Source organism: Pan paniscus, chromosome 3 (assembly GCF_029289425.2).
Source record: "Pan paniscus chromosome 3, NHGRI_mPanPan1-v2.0_pri, whole genome shotgun sequence".
NCBI lineage: Eukaryota > Metazoa > Chordata > Mammalia > Primates > Hominidae > Pan > Pan paniscus.
Genome location: NC_073252.2, coordinates 93,064,093 through 93,083,410, shown reverse-complemented (window position 1 = coordinate 93,083,410; position 19,318 = coordinate 93,064,093). Strand labels below are relative to the sequence as shown.

Sequence of the window (19,318 nt, the reverse complement as noted above, 5' to 3'; positions counted from 1 at the left end):
GACAAAGAATGTCTCTGGATGTCAACTTCCTCACTGGAAGAAATAAGACATTAAGACATTATTTTATACCACATTATGTTAAGGTACATTCTAAGGTTAGCATTTTATGATTCAAAGATTCTGTCTGTAGCATATGGCCTCTTTGCTTTTTATTGGCATAACTCAATACTAAAGCCAAGTATTCGTGTATTTCAAAGAAAATGCTAAAAGAGAATAAAAAATGACCCTCAGGCAATGAAGAAGCAGTAGTAGCTAGAATAGAGGAATGAGAATTTTATCTCACATATATCATGCTTCGAGCTTCCTGGAACATTCTTAAGACACAGTTTCCCTGAAGTTTTTCTATTCTCCCTACAACAATTTTTAGAGACTAAACTAGCAAACTAGGTTGATGAAATACCTATCATTCCTTCATATCAACACACAAAAATTAAACTTATGTATACGGTATAAGTAAAAATACATTTATATATACAGAAATTAAAAACTTTTTCCGTAGGGCCAAGCCACAGAACATAGTATCTTAATAGTGTCACAGAATACTTTGAGATTATGAAAATCTGAATTCTGTAAATCCCAATCAAAATTACGCACTCTTCTGATAAACAGTACAGCCAAGTTAGTTCTATAATATGCATCCACAAGTACATAAAGCTGAACTTTAAATACATTTCAATCTCATACATATTCCCTTTATCATTTGGCTTAATTTTATAAAGCCATTATTTCCTTATTTCCAACTCTATAACTCCCTCTTTGCAATCACTGCCACGGCCAGTTATATTCAGTTCATTAGCTTTTTTCTCATTTGAAAATAGCTCAACCACTCTTAAAATTACTGTTTAATTCAAAAATTTTAAATAAGCTTTAACATTTTCTATATTTTAGTCAACTTCATAAAATAATAATTCTTCTGAACAAAATTATCACAAAGCAAGCCCCTGTTCTTAAAGGTGAATAAACATTTGACATAGTCACAAACTATAATTATTTCCATTGCAAAATTACAGATTTACTCAATGCATCCATATAAAAATGATGATGAACTTCAAAGAAAACTAGCTAACCTATAAAAATCTAACAGTATTCAAACTAAAATAATCAGAAAAAATTTTGTTAGAATTGCTGTTTTCTTAAATTCTTCACATATAAACTGTCACAGTATATTGAGAATGAATTTCCTAAAGTTCCAAGTTTAATTGTATTTAATTCTCAATTGTTAGAGAAAATAGAAATGTTAAGTCTCTTTAAAATTATTCTAACAGAGTACTTAGAAAGCCTTGCCATAATAGAGAAAGTAGTAAAATTACAGGGCAGTTGGAGAATGGGGGATGGAACTTTATAGACATTGAACTTCTGGCCTGAACTTTTCCCTTCTGCGATAAAAGCCACGAAATCAGACTCTAACTCAGCCCCATCAGCACTGTAGTGGAGGGCACTGATCTTCTTACCCCTTGTGTGCATAGAGAGAAGAATGAGCAAGAAAATGTGAAGCTGCCAGTTTAGTTCTTCCAGCCAACCCATTGCAGCAGCAGAGCAGTCAATGTGCCCTGCCTGTTTAAGCCTCCTGTTTCTTGCCTTTCCGTCTTTCACTGAGACGCCTCTGCTGCCACTCTTGTCAGATCTTCTCGCAAGCCTGCCAGCAACCCTGAGACAGGACCGTGAAAGACAAGCCTGTTACAAACTGGTTCTGTCACCACAGAGACTTCAACTGATCACCTCGTGGGGAGGACAACAAAGGGCGGTGAGGACCCTGAGCCGGATTGTTTTCTTAAGAAAGGAGCCTGACCCAGCTGCCCACACAAGGGCTAGCACACGCCGGGGCTTCACTCTGCGCTGGCAACACCCATGTCCCCCAAATCTCTCGGGCAGCTATGAAGGGAATCCATAGCAAACCTCATTTAAAACGCTGCTGTCATAAAATAGTTTGTTTCTTTTACCAACATTTTTATCTCTGCTAAGAATTTTAACTGAGAAATGTAAAAAGAAAACAAGAAATAATGTTTTTACTTAGTGAAATGCCAAAAATAGTGCAACAGATCAAAGTATTGTGTTACAGTAGTTTACTCACGCTACGTCAACAGATAAATAATGAAGTGAATACCCTTGAATCAAGTGCACAGATATGAAAAGGGTCACATATAAAAGAAATCTCTAATGAATACTGCAAGTTAAGATACTTCAGTTATGACTATAGTTTTAAGAGCTGTTAACCTAACTGACTGTTATATAAATAAAACCATTGCAAGTTTTTCCACTTTTTAGATTTTAACTGTAATTGTTTCTCAATGTAAATTATGACCATTTTTGTGACGTTTCATTTGCCATGATATTGAATGAGATAAAGAAATTTTTTCAAAATTGTTTTTGTTTTACTCTGAGAACTGTTAATAATAAAAGAACACCAAGAAAGATAAATGAATTGTCAGTATATGTAGAAACTACAATGTTACCATAGACAAATACAAAAAGAGGTCATTATTAAATCCCATCAGTTTGTCTGATAAAGGATTTATGAGTAGAGTAGCAAATGTATTACAATGTTTATATCTAAGATATCATCATCATATGTTTACTTGATATTTTAAAAAATCTTTGCTTGGAAAAAGAATCTCTGCTTTCTTCTTACTTTCAAAAGACATCCCTCATTTGCCCCTACTCCTGACCCCATCCTGCACCTCCCAGCACTATTCCACTAGGTACCATTCAAATCTACCCTCTAGCTTAGGAAACTCAACAATGTTTTTTTTGTTTTGATAATTTTACACATACTACAATCAATCAACACCCTCAATTTATACTTTCCTAAGTACTTTCATGAAATTTAAGCAAAATACAGAATTTTAACCATGTAGGAAACCTTAAACTACTCTAAGTTTACTAAACTACACATTCTGCATTTCACAGAAGCCATGCATCTTACTCGTCAGAAACATGGAGGTTGGTGGTAATTAAAAAGAACTGTCTTTGAGTAATATTTATCCATACCCTTTTAGTTAGGAAAAGAGATTGGTATATAGTAAAATGAGTAAGGATGATCAGGAGCAGAGGGTTATGTGGGAAAAACAGACAAAAATCAAGCAATAGAATCTGCTTTTTAAACCTTCTATGTTGGGCTCAGAGCCACATTCACAACATGGTTCCACTGCCAATTTGGAATCCAGCCTTGAGCTTTGGGGCAAGAAGTGAATAGCTGAAATGTGGGACAGCTCCCACTGCTCACATTTCCCCAATATGGGCTTCTATAAATGGCTGAAAGTTAAAGACAGAATCTCTGCTCTCTCCCCAGAATCCTAATTCAGTTCAAAAGAACTCATATCAGCAACCATTTCTGATTTTGAACTATGTGCAAGCTGATTTGGTTCCTCAAGAAGGTTATAACACCACAGAATAAGTATATAAGAAATAATTAAGAAAAAATGTAAGACATTTTAAGATGAACTGGCCCCAACAGAATAAACATGGAAATTCCAAGCAGACGATGGAACAGACTGGGCCCAGATTGCAGGGAGAGCTGGATGCTGAAAGACGAATTGAACTTATACAGCAATACAGAAGTTGAGAGGAAAGAAATTATATGAGCAAGGCTTACAGGTAGAAATGAATTTTCAATTTGTGCAACAGCATGAGAACAATCTTACTGGAACAGACAGCTCCTATTAGTAAGTGTTTGGAAAGAAAGCTAGACAGAGTGGAACCAAATTGTGCAGGACTCTGAATATAGGTTACAGAGTTTGGAATATATGAACTGCAAAAAAAAAAAAAAAAAAAAAAAAACTTTTATGCTGGGCACATTGGCTCGTACCTGTAATCCCAGCTACTTGGCAGGCTGAGGCAGAAGAATCACCTAAGGCCAGGAGTTCAATCCAGCCTGAGCAACATAGCAAGACCCTGTCTCTAAAATAATTTTTTTTAATTAGCTGGGTATGGTGGTTCACACCTCTACTCCCAATTATTGGGGAAGCTAAGATAGGAGGATTTTTTTAGGCCAGGAGTTCCAGCCTGCAGTGAGCTATGATCACACCACTGCAATCATGCCTGGGTGACCGAGCAAGACCCCATCTCCAAAAAGACTTTTGGACTTCAGCATGTAGGATGAATCTCTGAACCTCACCTTCCAACTAGGTGAGGGAGAGTGAAAACGAGATTAAACATGTGAGGAGAGGTTTCCACTTAGTCAAACTTCTTGCTAATACCTATTTCTTTCATTTAGCAATATTTTAAAAAATCAAGATGTATCCCTATTAATTTCCTCCATTTTTAATTTAATTATTAACATATGCTAGGTGCCAACAATGAAGGGGATCTTCTATAAATGGCATATTAGGCCCCTGACTACTTGGTTCAAAAAATCTCATGAAACTTACTATGTAGATCAAAAGTCTAATTTAGCAGAACCACCCAGATTTGCCTATGATTTAACCCTCTCACCCTAATGTACATATTTTTATCTACAGTTCACATTTTAATTTCCAATATCCAATCTAATTAAGCCTCTATCTGTACCAGGTCAAGAACTGGTTTCACAATTCCACAAGCAAAACACAAATAATCACATTAAAAAGTGGGCAAACAACAGGAACAGACGCTTCTCAAAAGAAGACATACAAAAGGCCAAGAAACACATGAAAAGAATGTTCAACATCACTATCAGAGAAATGCAAATCAAAACCATAGTGAAATACCATCTTACACCAGTCAGAAAGGCTATTACTAAAAAGTCAAAAATCCACAAATGCTGGCAAGGCTGTGGAGAAAAGGGAATGCTTATACATTGCTTGTGGGAATATAAATTAGTTCAGCCACTGTGGGAAGCAGTTTGGAGATTTCTCAAACAAGTTAAAACAGTACTACCAACTACCATTCTACCCAGTAAAGCCATTACTGGGTATATATCCAAAAGAAAATAAATCATTCTACCAAAAAGACATGGGCACTTATATGTTCATCACAGCACTATTGACAGTAGAAAAGATATGAAATCAACTGAGGTACACATCAGCAGTAGACTGGATAAAGAAAATATGGTACATATACACCATGGAATACTACAGTGTAATAAAAAAGAATGAAACCATAGCAACATTGATGCAGCTGGAGGGCATTATCCTAAGCAGATTAACACAGGAACAGATGTATCCCTATTATTGCATGTTCTCACTTAAAAGTGGGAACTTAACATTAGGTACACATGGACATAAAGATGGCAACAACAGACACTGGGGCCTACTGGAGTGGGGAAGGAGACACGCAGGCTCCCAAGGGTTGAAAAACTACTGGGTACTATGCTCACTACCAGGGTGACTGGATCAATTGTACCCCAAACCTCAGCAACACACAATATGCCCATGTAACAAACCTGCATGTGTGCCCTCTGAATCTAAAATAAAAGTTGAAATTATTTTTAAAATAAAGATTTAGTAACTGGATAACCAAGTAAATCAATGGTAGAATGGGAAAAATCTCCCTTTCAGAAGAATTCAAAAAATTTATATATTTAGATAGTCTCGCTCCATGAAGCAGAGCTTAATCAACCCCACCCTTGACTCTAAGCTGTGCTTAGTGACTTGCTTCCAAGGAGTACAGTATGAAAAGGAATATAACTTTACACTGGAATAACTGGCAAACACTCCCTTGGGCAGGTGATTGAGGTTAACATGACTGAAGACAAGCCATGCTGATAGCAGGTACCCCTGATATGATGAGAATGGCACTTCACCTCTGTGGTCTACCTCCTCAACACCCCAGTCTATGAGAAATACATCAGGCCAACTCCATTTCAGAAATATTCAATAAAATATCTGATCATCACTGCTTAGAACTATCAGGGAAAGTGTAAAAAAAGAGTTAAAAACCAACAGAGACTAAGATGACATGATGACTAAGTGCAAAGTGGTTTTCTAGATGGGATCCTTGAACAGAAAAAAATGGCATTATGGAAAGGGAGAGAGGAAACAAATCTGAATAAAGTTTGGAGCTTGGTTGCTGGTAATATACCATTGTTCCTTTCTTAGCTGTGACACATATACAGCCCCAAAGTAAGGTCAAATGTTAATAGCAGGGGAAACTGGGTGAAGGGTATATGAGGACTCTATATTACCTTTGGAAATTTTCTAAATCAATTATAAAATAAAAAGTTTATTTTAAAAAATGAGTTTCATAGCAGTTAAACATTCACTCCCAAATCTCCTAACTACAGAGTTGACTGCAGAGAAGGAACCAATGTGCCAAATGGTTATACACCTGCTTGTGCAGCTTTCATCACAGGTTCACTTAACTGCTCCAATAGCTTCTATTTCAATTACATCTTTACCTACAAGAAGAAATATCAGAAAGGAGAATAACAATGGTTTATGTGAGGCGTTCTTCTTCTACTGAGATAGACAACTTAATTTTGCAAGTTAATTTATATACCAAAGGAGTCTTCAAAGAAAGTTCTGAGAGAAGATTAAAAGAAAGGTCTCCATTTGAAAATGTACACCTGACAGAAGGGCAGAGGAAGGAAAAAGGAGCACTATGGAGAGTACTACTAATATGTGTAGGATATGTCATCACTGTATGTCATTTGCAGAGTTCTTACTAATGACATTCACACATTCTAGATTTACAGAGTCTTTGCTGTACAGTAGAAAGGGCCTATTTGTGCTATGTGTATAATCTGGGGCAGATTATTTAAACTCTCTGTTTGCTCATTACCTAACTGTTAAATTATTATATGCACTAAATAAATGAAGGAATATAGACTACTGAATACAGTGCCCAGAATATAGGAAAATATCAGAAAATGTCAGTAATTTCCTGACAACTCTCACTAATCTCTCTCCTGCCTCTCACATGAAAAGCTTTGCTAATAAAAATAATGTTCTTTAATATAACAGGCTACAATGTAACATTTATCAAGTTGTTCCTGTCACAAACAGTGTGATCATTAAAACAAGGATACAAAATATCTCTTAAGTCAAGATTTTAAAAATTCAATTAAAGCCGGACACAGTGGTTTGTACTTGGCTATAGTCCCAGTTATTAGGGAGGGTGAGGCAAGAGGGCTGCTTGATTGAGCCCAGGGGTTCGAGACTAGCCTGGGCAATACAGCAAGACCTCACCTCAAAAAAAAAGTCAAATTATACCTGAAAAACTAAATATTTATTCAAATCAATTCATTTTCATTTAATTCATTAAATATTCATGCATTTGGAGTAGAAGTATACTGAAGAATTTTAAATTGAGACTACCTTGCTACCAATTTCAATTTGTGATTCATTTTCACACAGAAACTCCCCAAATCTCCTGATCTTATGTTTATATACAGTTTTTATCTAAAAAACATTCACTATTTGCTATATTTGGGGGGATCGTGTCTACTGAATGGATGTGAGAACATTAAAAAGAGACAGCACCTGCCTTCAGGACAAAGCTTATCCTCTAGTGGGTGAAGACAAACATACAATCCAATAATGACAATGCAGTACAGTAACTGCCTGCTATGCTGAGGAAACATGGAAAAAACAGTGAATAAACAAAGATTAATTCTGCCTGAGGGTGAGGGTTGGACTTGCGTGGGGGAGGCATTTGAACTGGGTCTTCAAAGATAAGCAGGAATTCACTGGGTGAAGGGAAGGCAAAGGAATCCTAAGCAAAGAGAACAGGCAGTACAGTACATTTATGAGTAAGAAAAAAAGTAGTGCTTGCAGAGAACACGAGAAGCTCGATATGCCTAGAGAGCAGGGGAATTAGGCTGGAAAAGTAGACTGGGGAGGTTAGGAAGAGCCTTGTAGCCCATAATTAGAAGTTTTGATTTTATCCTACACGCATGGGAAGCAATGTCTTCATTTCTGGAGGTAAGCACAGGTTACTTACTTTCCATTGTGCAAACTGACAGCTACTACTTCTTGCAGCTGATTATATTTCAAGGGAAACTAATAAAGTTTTGGAGATAAGATGAAACATATTTTCCTTTTGTATCTAAGAAAACATAATAATATATTTGTTATTCTTAATGAGAACAATAAGGTAAGTGTTATTTTCTTTACCATGTGAACATCCCTGCTAATACTGTTTGGAATAAAATTTACTTTTTAATTAAACTTCTGTTCCAACACACAGGCGCATTAATAACAACAGTTATTGCCTTCTTCTGATTGGAAGCTACAGCCTTTTAGGTCCTACCAAGAGCTTTGCACTAAAATGTTTTTCAAACTTTCATACATGTTGTACCAAAAACAAAAGTGCCCTCAGAACTGCACTGGTATTTGGTTTTATTATTCTGGCTTTTAACTAAACACTTACATACTATCATAAAAAACTACTCCACTATGAGAAAAAAGAATTAACAATAGAGCCCACAGTACAAAAACTTTTTTCCTGACTTTGGAGTTTATAAAGACCACAACTTCAGCCCTCTTTCAGGCTGCCTCCTGCCTCCCCACCCCGTTCTAATTTGCAGCATTCCACATCACTAGTCATTAACAACCCAAAGCTCCCTTCAGCTGCAGAGTGAAAGACCATCACATTATTACAAATAAACAATCCCTTTCTCCCTTGAACGAGCGACACATTATTCTGAGCACGTCTTCTCTCTGCTTTCATTGCTCTGCCAAGGTCCTCCATGAGTGGGAAGGGGTAAAAAGAGAGAAAAAATATCCCACAACTTGTCTAAAGCATGTAGAGGATGATTTGTGTTCTTACTTACGGGATATGACTGTCACTGTTGATCTGCTTTCAGGCCTAGATTACATGTGATAAGGGCTGACCTTCTTTAAGTATTCACACATTATGCACTCATGGAGAGCAGGCAGGACACAAAAGTCCTTCAGATGTTCTGGGCATCAATCAAGTGCACAGCATGGAGCCTGCCAAACTTTTCTTCCATTTACTCAGGGAGAGGAAGGGGAAGTCCAAGACAGACTTAATAAAGTTTAAAGCTATGCCACAATATATTTGGGGAGACCATTGTTATTAAAAGGGTGCTGTTTCAAAAAAATTCTCTATAGTTACCACTGACAACAAAAACAATTCGCATACAAATATAAAGAGACAACCAGATTTCATTCCAGCTTTAAAATTTCAAAACTTTTGTTATAAACCAGGTCTCAATGGCTTTAGCAGATTCCTATTTTCTTTCCTGAAGACATTTTATTAAGTATATATTTCAAAAACCAAAAATATAAATTTTCTTTTATAACAATCATACTCAAAACATATTTTAAGCCATTTATAAAATAGAGGACATACATTTGTCACAAAATTGAGCATAGCTAAATAAACTGAAGACAAGTCAACAACACAAACCATTTTTCACCTAATACAAATACTGTCATTACTAGCAAGAGCCCCAATATTATAGTGTAGATATGATGATATCTTCTGATACAGGTTTCTAATGTTTGTGTTTTATTGTTGCCCCTCCCCACAGCTCATTCCAGGAATTTGAGGTAGCTTTCGAAAAAGAAAAAATAAGCCCCAAACTGTGTTCTCTTAAAATATTGCAACACTCCATACTTGGAGGGCATCATTTCAGCATCAGCACAATCAAATCCATCAGACAAAGATGCTTCATGGAATTTGATGATAGAATGATACCTTAAATCTACTACAATATCATTTACCTAGAGATCACAAAATTCTTTTTAAAAGCTAATGTCATGTTATGAATATAATAATTATATGCATGGCCTGTGCACAAAATAAGAAGATTAGACACAAAGGTTTACAAAACAATTCATGAGACAACAAGGCAATGAACATTAAAAGAGTAGGAAGAGAATTCAAGGTAACTTACATGATTAAACTACCAAAGAAAATTAACTTAGTAAATTTGCTAATTAAAACAACAGCAACAAACCCTCCAGATTGCCTCTATATATGCATGATTCTTGCATGGATCTTTAGTTTATTATTTGGTTTTAGCGGTATGCTACTAAAAGACCATGAGGTCAGACTTGCACCCTAGTAACAGGGAACTAGGTGATAGATAAACTGTGAGGTAATTCTTTATGTTAATCATTACAGAGTAAACCATCACCTGAAAAATATGACTATCTCAGGCAAGAAACTGAACCAGAATGAGAGGAAGATGTCTTGGCAGGAGATGGAAAGCAAGAAACCCAGACAAGGCGAGTGTAGTTATTTCCAGATAGAACAATGATAATGATCATGATACATACTATTTGGCCATCTTTTACTGTTTGTGAGGCACTATGTGTGTACTTAACATACAGGTTTAAGCATCCCTTATTTAAAATGCTTGGGACCAGAACTGCTTTGGATTTCAAAGATTTTTGCATTTTGGAATTTTTACATAAACATAAGATATCTTGGGGATGGGACCCAAGGGTAAACATGAAATTCATTTATGTTTCACATGCACCTTATAGACATAGTCTGAAGGTAATTTTATACAATATTTTAAATTTTTTTTGCATGAAATGAAGTTTGTATACATCAAGCCATAAGAGAACAAAGGTGTCACTGTGTCAGCGACTCTTACAATCTGTTTGTTTGGCATCACCATTATCTCTGACTCTCAATTTGTACATTATCAATAAGCAATCATTTTCTCCCACTTATTCACACGTAGGTACCTAACAGTAAAAATTATGACATACCGTTAATACAATAAAAATGTGTCAGGTGTAGAATTTTCCACTTACGGTATTAGGTGGGTACTCAAAAAGTTTTGGATTGGCTGGGCATGGTGGCTCACACCTGTAATCCCAGCACTTTGGGAGGCTGAGGCGGGTGGATCACGACGTCAGGAGATCGAGACCATCCTGGCTAACACAGTGAAACCCCGTCTCTACTAAAAATATAAAAAATTAGCCGGGCGTGGTGGCCGGCGCCTATGGTCCCAGCTACTCAGGAGGCTGAGGCAGTAGAATGGCATGAAGCTCCGGGAGGCGGAGCTTGCAGTGAATTGAGATCGCGCCACTGCACTACAGCCTGGGCGACAGAGCAAGACTCCATCTCAAAAAAAAAAAAAAAGTTTTGGATTTTGGAGTATTTCAGATTTTGGATTAGGGATGCTCACTCTGATTATTTCATTTAATCCTCACTGCCACCTGTGTGGGAGGAAATATCATTCCCAATTTAGATAAGAATACTGTGTATGCCTAAGATAAAAGCCCTGAGAACTGGTTAAGAATTCATTGGATCAGACACCAATACTTCACTAGGTAGGGACCCAGATATTTTTGTTCTAGAAGAAATATCTGGGGCCAAAAAAAAAAAAAAGTCCACTCAGTGGATGGAGGACTCCAAGAATCTAGGAGGCTGGTAAGATTCACTCAGCAAACATGACTACCAGAAATTCTGAGGGCTGGAGCAAAAAAGGAGGGTCAGATATTCTAAATTCCAAATCTGTAGATTCAGAGGAGGTAACAATAAGCACTGTGTCATGCAACAGCAGTGCCTTCAGAGGTCTGGAGTTTCCAACCCATGGCGGGGTGGAACTCTCCTCTAAAGCGTGTAAAGTGTTTATTATTAAAAAACAATTATGGACCACGTGTGGTGGCTCACACCTGTAATTCCAGCACTTTGGGAGGCCGAAGTAGGAGGATCGCTTGAGCCCAGAAGTTCAAGACCAACCTGGGCAACATAGGAAGACCTTATCTCTACTAAAAACAAAAAAAATTAGCCAGGTGTGGTGGTGCACGACTGTATTCCTATTTACTCAGGAGGCTGAGGTGGGAGGATCACTTGGGCCCAGGAGGTTAAGGCTGCAGGGAGCCATGATCGTGCCAATGTACATCAAATACATATACTGTCATTAACATAAAGCAGTATTTTATATACATTCTTAATAACTTTCTCAAAGACCTTTCTAATCAACTAAGGAGAGTGAGGTGCCACGGAATTGAGGAAAGGGTTTTTTCTTCCTTGCATAGGCCTGTACTTTAGGAGGTACAGCGAGGCAGCACTGCAGGCTTAGAAGGCACACGAGTGGATGAATAAAGTTACCAGAGCCACGTAATGTAGTCCTTCACTCACTGGAAGAGTCTGAGTTTGTTTTAACAAAACAAGCTGTTTTCTTCACACCAAGAGAACTTTCTAGAAGATTTCGTTTGTCCCACTTATAAGGAACTACTTATAAAGGGTTTGTGTTTGATTTTTAGATAACAACAGATACACACTGACATTGTAATTATTCACACTTCGACTCCTGGAGTCCACAAGTTAAAGTTATACACTATAAAAACCATAAACCATTGAGCTAATAACCTGACTTGCCAGAAGCTCTATTTTAAAGAGATTCTAAGGACATTTTCTTCTTTACCAAATTAGTGCTAAAGCATCCCTAAGCAGAAAATCAAAATCTCTATTACCCACTTGCCATTTATAAAAAGCTGAACAGTTTCCTATCAAAACCAATTTCTTAAAAAGGATTGCTATAACTCTTATTTCATCCTAAAGTCAATTGTGCATAAAATTTATGTAAATCCAACTTGAACTGATATAAAATAAGTCAATTGAAAATGAAATTTTAAATAGATGTAATAATATCAACACAAACTATACTTAACACAAAAGGATTTAAAGTATCACTCTTATCTAAACCCTTAAAGAATGTTTGCTTAAGCTGTTTCTTCATACACCATATGAAAATAGCTACTAGAAAATCTGTTTTCAACTATTTGGAAAATATCTAAATATAAGAATTACATATGAAAAAAGTGTCTTAGAAGAGAAGATACTAATAGTAGAGAAAAATTTTGTTCTTGTATACCACATACCAGTTTTTCCATAGAAACCTCAACAGTGCTACGAAATATCAGTCCTATGGATCTACACATTTAGTAGTAGACTTAGCTGTTACTAACCTTCAAAAATTAATGCTAGAGGAAATATAAAGGTTTCAGGAAGTTAATTTTTATTTAAGGTGGCATTTTAAATCTATGTGCATATAAAAGTATTTTCAAATAAAAGAAACAATGATGCCATGATTTTTGGTTCAGAGTCATGACATGCTATCAGGGGTGTCCAATCTTTTGGTTTTCCAGGGCCATACTGGGGGAACTGTCTTGGGCCAAATAGAAAATACACTACACTACACACTACACTGATGAGCTAAAAAAAAATTGCAAAAAAAATCTCATAATGTTTTAAGAAAGTTTACAAATTTGTGTTGAGCCTCATGGCCAGCATGGGCTGCATGTGGTGCACAGGCTGTGGGCTGGACAACAAGGTTGTGCTAAACCTTTTCATCTCTCTCACACACATATTTCCGTATCTTCCCTTACCTGCTCTTAGAAACATGGCACACCTGCTTACTGCCTTTATTTGTTTTTTATGAGAAATAGCAGCTCTTCGTAATCTCATTAAAGCCTTTCTAACATAACAGATTCTACACATGGAAAACTTTCAGAACACTGGGGATTGGTTTGGATGCTTAAACAAGTAGATTGTGTAAAAAAAAAAAAAAAGAAGAAGAAGAAGTAAAAGGAACCCCATGTACAAACTTCATTTAATCAGAAAATTTCACAGCACAGAGACACCAGACTTTAGCTTTAGTGAAACCTAAACTTTAAGATGGAGATACTACATTCTCTGCCTTGTCTAGAGCATTACAGCAAAAGCATAAGATATTTAATGTGCACGAAATAAGAGAAGTAAGAAACTCAAGTTATGGAGGTAAAGAGGACGAACTTTAGTGATCACGATATCAGATAAAACCAGTGACGCATCTGACACAAAGACAATTCTCTACAATAAAAATGGAAAAATATAAAATTCTATTACTATTCTTGTCAATATAAGAGCCTTGGTTACAGAGGCATTCCTTTATCCGATCACCTTGTTCTACACATCTTATTACGGTTAGTCAGAACTCTATGTGGTTATGTCTGTACCGCCAAACACCCAGCTGAAAAGTGAAAAATTTAGTCAAGCAGTGAGTTATCCTAAGGTTTATGCCAAATGAAACATTCAAATTAAACCTTAACCAAAATGAGTAAAGCCTGTATTTACCCAGATGATTTAAGATCCATTAAGACCACCAATGTGATTTAAATTGTCACCATAATTTCCTCTCTGAGGTCTCCCAAAAGTTTACAGTGGAAGCACTTCAGAGTCCTCACTACATCTCATTAGCACCTCTAACAAAGGATGTGTGAAGAAAAAAAGAGAAGCAAGGACATTCAAAAGGAGTAACTGCTATTTTAGAAACATTTTCTTTAAACGTATTTTTAATTTTTTATTAAAATGGTATGTGTATAATCAGAAATTGACAAATTGAACCAAAAATATTTATGAAGTTAGGCAAAAGAACCATAAATTATTCATCATAATTTTTCCTCTGCCTTTTCAATAGAGGATTTGGCCTCACTCTACATTGGTTGCATAACATTATCTCTTTGTGTTGGTTTTTAGATGATCACTTTCTGGGAGTACAAATAGAAATAGCCTATGGAAATAAAGCTTGATGTCTTTCTGAATTGTGTGAGAAGCTTTAGACCAAACTCAGGCTAGGCTACAGAAAATATAAGAGAGTTGCCAATCCTAGACCGGATGCTTATGATGTCCTTGCAAAATCCTTTCGATAGCTGGCAATGCTCCACAAGATCTGGCTTCCAATTGCTACCTCACTGGGCTCTTTTTCTCCCTCTTCTTCATCCTGTTCCTCAAACATACAAGGCATGATCCAGCTCAGAGCTTTGTGTCTCCTGATTCTTCTGCCTAAAATGCTCTTCTCTTCAATATCTAAAAGGTCCCTCCATTGACTCCTTCAAATCTTGGCTCAATTCTTGCCTTCTCATTGAAAGGTACCCTAGTACTCTATTTACTACTACAACCACCCCATTCCCAAACTCTCAATCCTCCTTACACTGCTTTATCTTTTTTTCTCCATAGCACTTAACACCTTCTAACTACTACATAATTTGCTTACTATGTTTATTGTTAACTGTCTCCCCCTCAGCCCCACTTGAGTACAAAACCCTCAAGGCATAGCTCTTTTTCCACTTTGTCCACTTATGTTCCCCCAATACTTGAAACAGCGACTATGTAATATGTATTCAAGAAGTCTTTTTTCAAACTCTCTCCTTTGTAAAGCCCTATCTCTCTCTTTCTAAAGTATATGACCCCTCATGTCATCAATTATTCTCATACCAATTACTTTTTTCTTCCAAATCCTGGCTTGCCCTCTGGTTTCTCTACCTACCATATTTATGAATTTCTTCTTTCAAAGGTCAACAAATGTACTTTTCTTAGTCTTTATCCTTTTCATCCTTACGTAACTCTGGGCTTCCTTTCTTAAGAGTACTTCCCTTCTTGAGAGCCTCACTCATTTAAAAGAATACTGAACAAATACAACGTACTAGTCATCTGCTAGAAGCTCATCCTTTGGTTTTCATGATGAGGGACTATCTATCCATGTGCTTTTCCTTTTCCATTCACACAAGTATAGGTGATAATGATTCTTTCCAATAACCTCTTTTCTCAAAGATGTTCCCTAGTAATATCAGGGCTTCGGTTTACATCATTTCATCTACCAGGGAAAATACTTTCCTGAATGACTACCTTATATTTCTCTCTGGCAATGCAAATCTAAATATTGCTATTTCTCCTACAGCTGTTCAAATACCTCCCCCAGCTCCATGGATATAGCCATTCTTTGCAACCACTTAGCTTTAAGCCCTGCCCCCATCCTATTTGTTGGGCATTTTCTAATGCTGGGAGGTAGCACTCCACTAACACGGAAGCTGAAAAAGTCAGATACTCACTTTCATAGCTTCTGTAGCTAGGACATGAGTACAGGACTGAAATTCTCCAAATCATATGTACCCGTCCCAGACTTTACAGGAAACTAACAAGAAAAAACCTCAGGTCATTCATGCTAACTGTTGGTGGTGGGAGTAGCAGCAGCTACATTGATTTTCGAAAGGCAACAGCAGCACCAGTTTTAGTGGCAGCATCCAGATCTAGGGTTGACAACGTGGGCAGCAAAACTGGGGTGTCTAAGGCAATAACAAATGCCGGCGAGGATGTAGAGAAAAGGGAACCCTCGTACACTGTTGGTGGGAATGTAAATTACTACAACCACTACAGAAAACAGTTCAGATATTCCTCAAAAAACTAAAACTAGAGCTACCATAAAATCCAACAATCTCACTACTAGGTAAATACCAAAAAAAAAAAAAAAAGGAAATTGTATATTGAAGAGATATCTGCACGCCCATGTTTATTACAGCCATGATAGCCAAGATTTGGAAGAAACCTAATTGTCCATCAACAAATGAATGGATAAAGAAAAGTGGTACATACACACAGTAGAATACTATTCAGCCATGAAAAAGAATGAGATCCTGTCATTTACAACAACGTAGATGGAACTGGAGATCATTATGTTAAGTGAAATAAGCCAGCCACAGAAAGACAAACTTTGCATGTTCTCACATATTTGTGAAAGCTAAAAACTAAAACGATGAACTTCGTGGACAAAAAGGGTATAGGATGTTTGTTACCAGAGACTAGGAAGGGTTTTGGGGGTGGGAAGAGTGAAGATGGTTAATGAGTACCAAAAAAACAGTTAGAGAGAAATTAATTTAAAATAGCACAACACGGTGACTACAGTCAATAATAATTTAATTATACATTTTAAAATAATGAAAAGAGTAAAACTAAGGATAAATGCTTGAGGTGATGGATACCCCATTTGCCCTGATACGATTATTACACATTGTATGTCTATATCAAAATATCTCATATATCCCCAAAATCAATGAACACAAATTAGTAGCACTACTATACACCAACAATGACCAAGCTGAGAATCAAATCAAGAACTCAACTCCTTTTATGATAGCTGTAAAAAATAAAATAAAATACTTAGGAATATACCTAAACTGGGAGGTGTAAGATCTCTACAAGGAAAACCACAAAACTCTGCTGAAAAAATCATAGATGACACAGACAAATGGCAATACATCCCATGCTGGTGAATGGCTAGAATCAATATTGTGAAAATGACCATATTGCCAAAAGCAATCTATAAATTCAATGTAATTCCCATCCAAATATCATCATCATTCTTCACAGAACTAGAAATCCTAAAATTCATATGGAACCACAAAAGAGTCTGTATAGACAAAGCAAGGCTAAGAAAAAAGAACAAATCTGGAGGGATCACATTACCTGACTTCAAACTATACTGCAAAGCTACAGTTACCAAAACAGTGTAGTACTGATATAAAAACAGGCACATAGACCAATGGAACAGAATAGAGAACCCAGAAATAAAGCCAAATATTTAAAGCCAACTGATCTTCAACAAAGCAAATAAAAGCATAAAGTGGGGGAAAGAACACCCTATGCAACAAATGGTGCTGAGATAATTGGCAAACCACATGTAGAAGAATGAAGCTGGATCCTCACCTCTCATCGTACACAAAAATCAACTCGAGATGGATCAAAAACTTAAATCTAAGACCTGAAACCATAAAAATTCTAGAATATAACATTGGAAAAACTCTCCTAGACATTGGCTTAGGCAAAGAGTTCATGACCAAGAATCCAAAAGCAAATGCAACAAAAACAAAGATAAATACATGGGACCTAATTAAACTAAAAAGCTTCTGCAAAGCAAAAGAAATAATCAGTAGAGTAAACAGATATCCCACAGAGTGGGAGAAAATATTCGTAAACTATGCATCTGACAAAGGACTAACATCCAGAATCTACATGAAACTCAAATCAGCAAGAAAAAAACAAATAATCCCATTGAAAAGTGGACAAAGGGCATGAATAGACAATTCTCAAAAGAAGATAAACAAATAGCCAACAAACATATGAAAAAAATGTTCAACATCACTAATTACCAGGGAAATGCAAATTAAAACCACAATGAGATACAACCTTACTCCTGCAAAAATGATCATGATTAAAAAATTTAAAAATAAGAGATGTTGGCATGGATGTGGTGAAAAGGGAACAACTAGTATACTGCTGGTGAGAATGTAAACTAGTACAACCGCTATAGAAGACACTATGGAAATTCCTTGAAGAACTAAAAGTAGAACTACCATTTGATCCAGCAATACCACTCCTGTGTATCTACCCAGAGGAAAAAAAAAAGTTATTATATGAAAAAGCCACATGTACACACCTGTTTATAGCAGCACAATTCACAGTTGCAAAAATATAAAATCAGCCCAAATGCCCATCAACCAAAGAAAACATGGAGCGTATATATATATATATATAAACATGGAATACTACTGAGCCATAAAAAAATGAAACAATGGCATTCACAGTAATCTGGATGGAGCTGGAGGCGGTTATTCTAAGTGAAATAATTCAGGAATGGACAACCAAACATTGTATTTCCCACTTATAAGCAGGAACTAAGCTACAAGGATGCAAAGGCAGAAGAATGATATAATGGACTTTGGGGACTCTGTGGGATGGGTGGGAAGGGGTGAGGGATAAAAGACTACACACCGGGTACAGTGTACACTGCTCAGGTAATAGGTGCACCAAAATCTCAGAAATCACCACTAAAGAACTTTTCTACGCAAGCAAAAACCACCTGTTCCCCTAAAATACTGAAATAATAATAAATATCTCATGTATCCAATAAACATATATACCTATTATGTACCCACAAAAATTAAAAATTGAAAATAAAAAACTAAGTGTGTATATATGCTAAGCTTGGTGACAATGGTGCCAGGATAAATTCTGAGGTGAAATTTCAAATACTGTTCTTGGTTGTGTCTCTTCTAACTGATTCTCCTATCTTTCCAGAGAGTCTATGAGCTAGCAAACATCCTCTTAATAACTTTATTTCCTGTGTAAATTAATCATGGTTGATGTCTGTTGCTTTCAGCTGAAAAATTTGATGGATCTGATGGATACATTCAGGAAGATTCCATTGGTAATCTCAGCAGAAATAATTGCTTCCTCTTCTGAACTTCCATAATACTTATTTTTCCTTGTATTATAATTATGCACGCCATCTTCCTCACTATATGTTACATTTCCAGGGGTGGGAGGGAGTGACTGTCTTTCATCTTTGTCCATGCTTTTAACACTTACCTCTTTATCTATCTTTGATATCCTTAAAAAATAAACAAAACATTGCAGGTATCTTCTTTCTAGCTCAGGAAGCTGGTCTAAGCTCCTCCTCTAAGTTTCACCATTCTGTTCCTGGAAATGCCTCCATGTCTAACTTACTTAGTATGTCTCCAAGATTCTGCCTTAACTTAGGCCATTCCCTCATTTCCACACTAAAACGCTTTTGCTCTGGCATTGTATGTAGAGTAAGTATGCCAAGACCATTCAAAAGGGAAAAGAGAGTCTTTCCAACAAATGGTATTGGAAAAAC

At 36.5% G+C, this 19,318-nt stretch overlaps 1 protein-coding gene across 7 annotated transcripts in view; it reads right to left on the bottom strand.

Annotated features, from left to right (window-relative positions):
- BMPR1B (bone morphogenetic protein receptor type 1B) overlaps window positions 1-19,318 on the bottom strand; it is a 398,993-nt gene that overhangs the window by 106,268 nt on the left and 273,407 nt on the right. Inside the window, exon 1 of one of the 7 annotated variants that reach the window (XM_003829910.6) lies at window positions 1,452-4,049. The exons of 5 other annotated variants lie outside the window; for them this stretch is intronic. In XM_003829910.6, coding sequence (XP_003829958.1) covers window positions 1,452-1,524 — 73 coding nt within the window. In that variant the 5' untranslated portion in view covers window positions 1,525-4,049. Of the gene's footprint in view, window positions 1-1,451; window positions 4,050-19,318 lie in introns of those variants that run through there. One more of the 7 variants, XM_034958934.3, reaches the window with a different exon arrangement.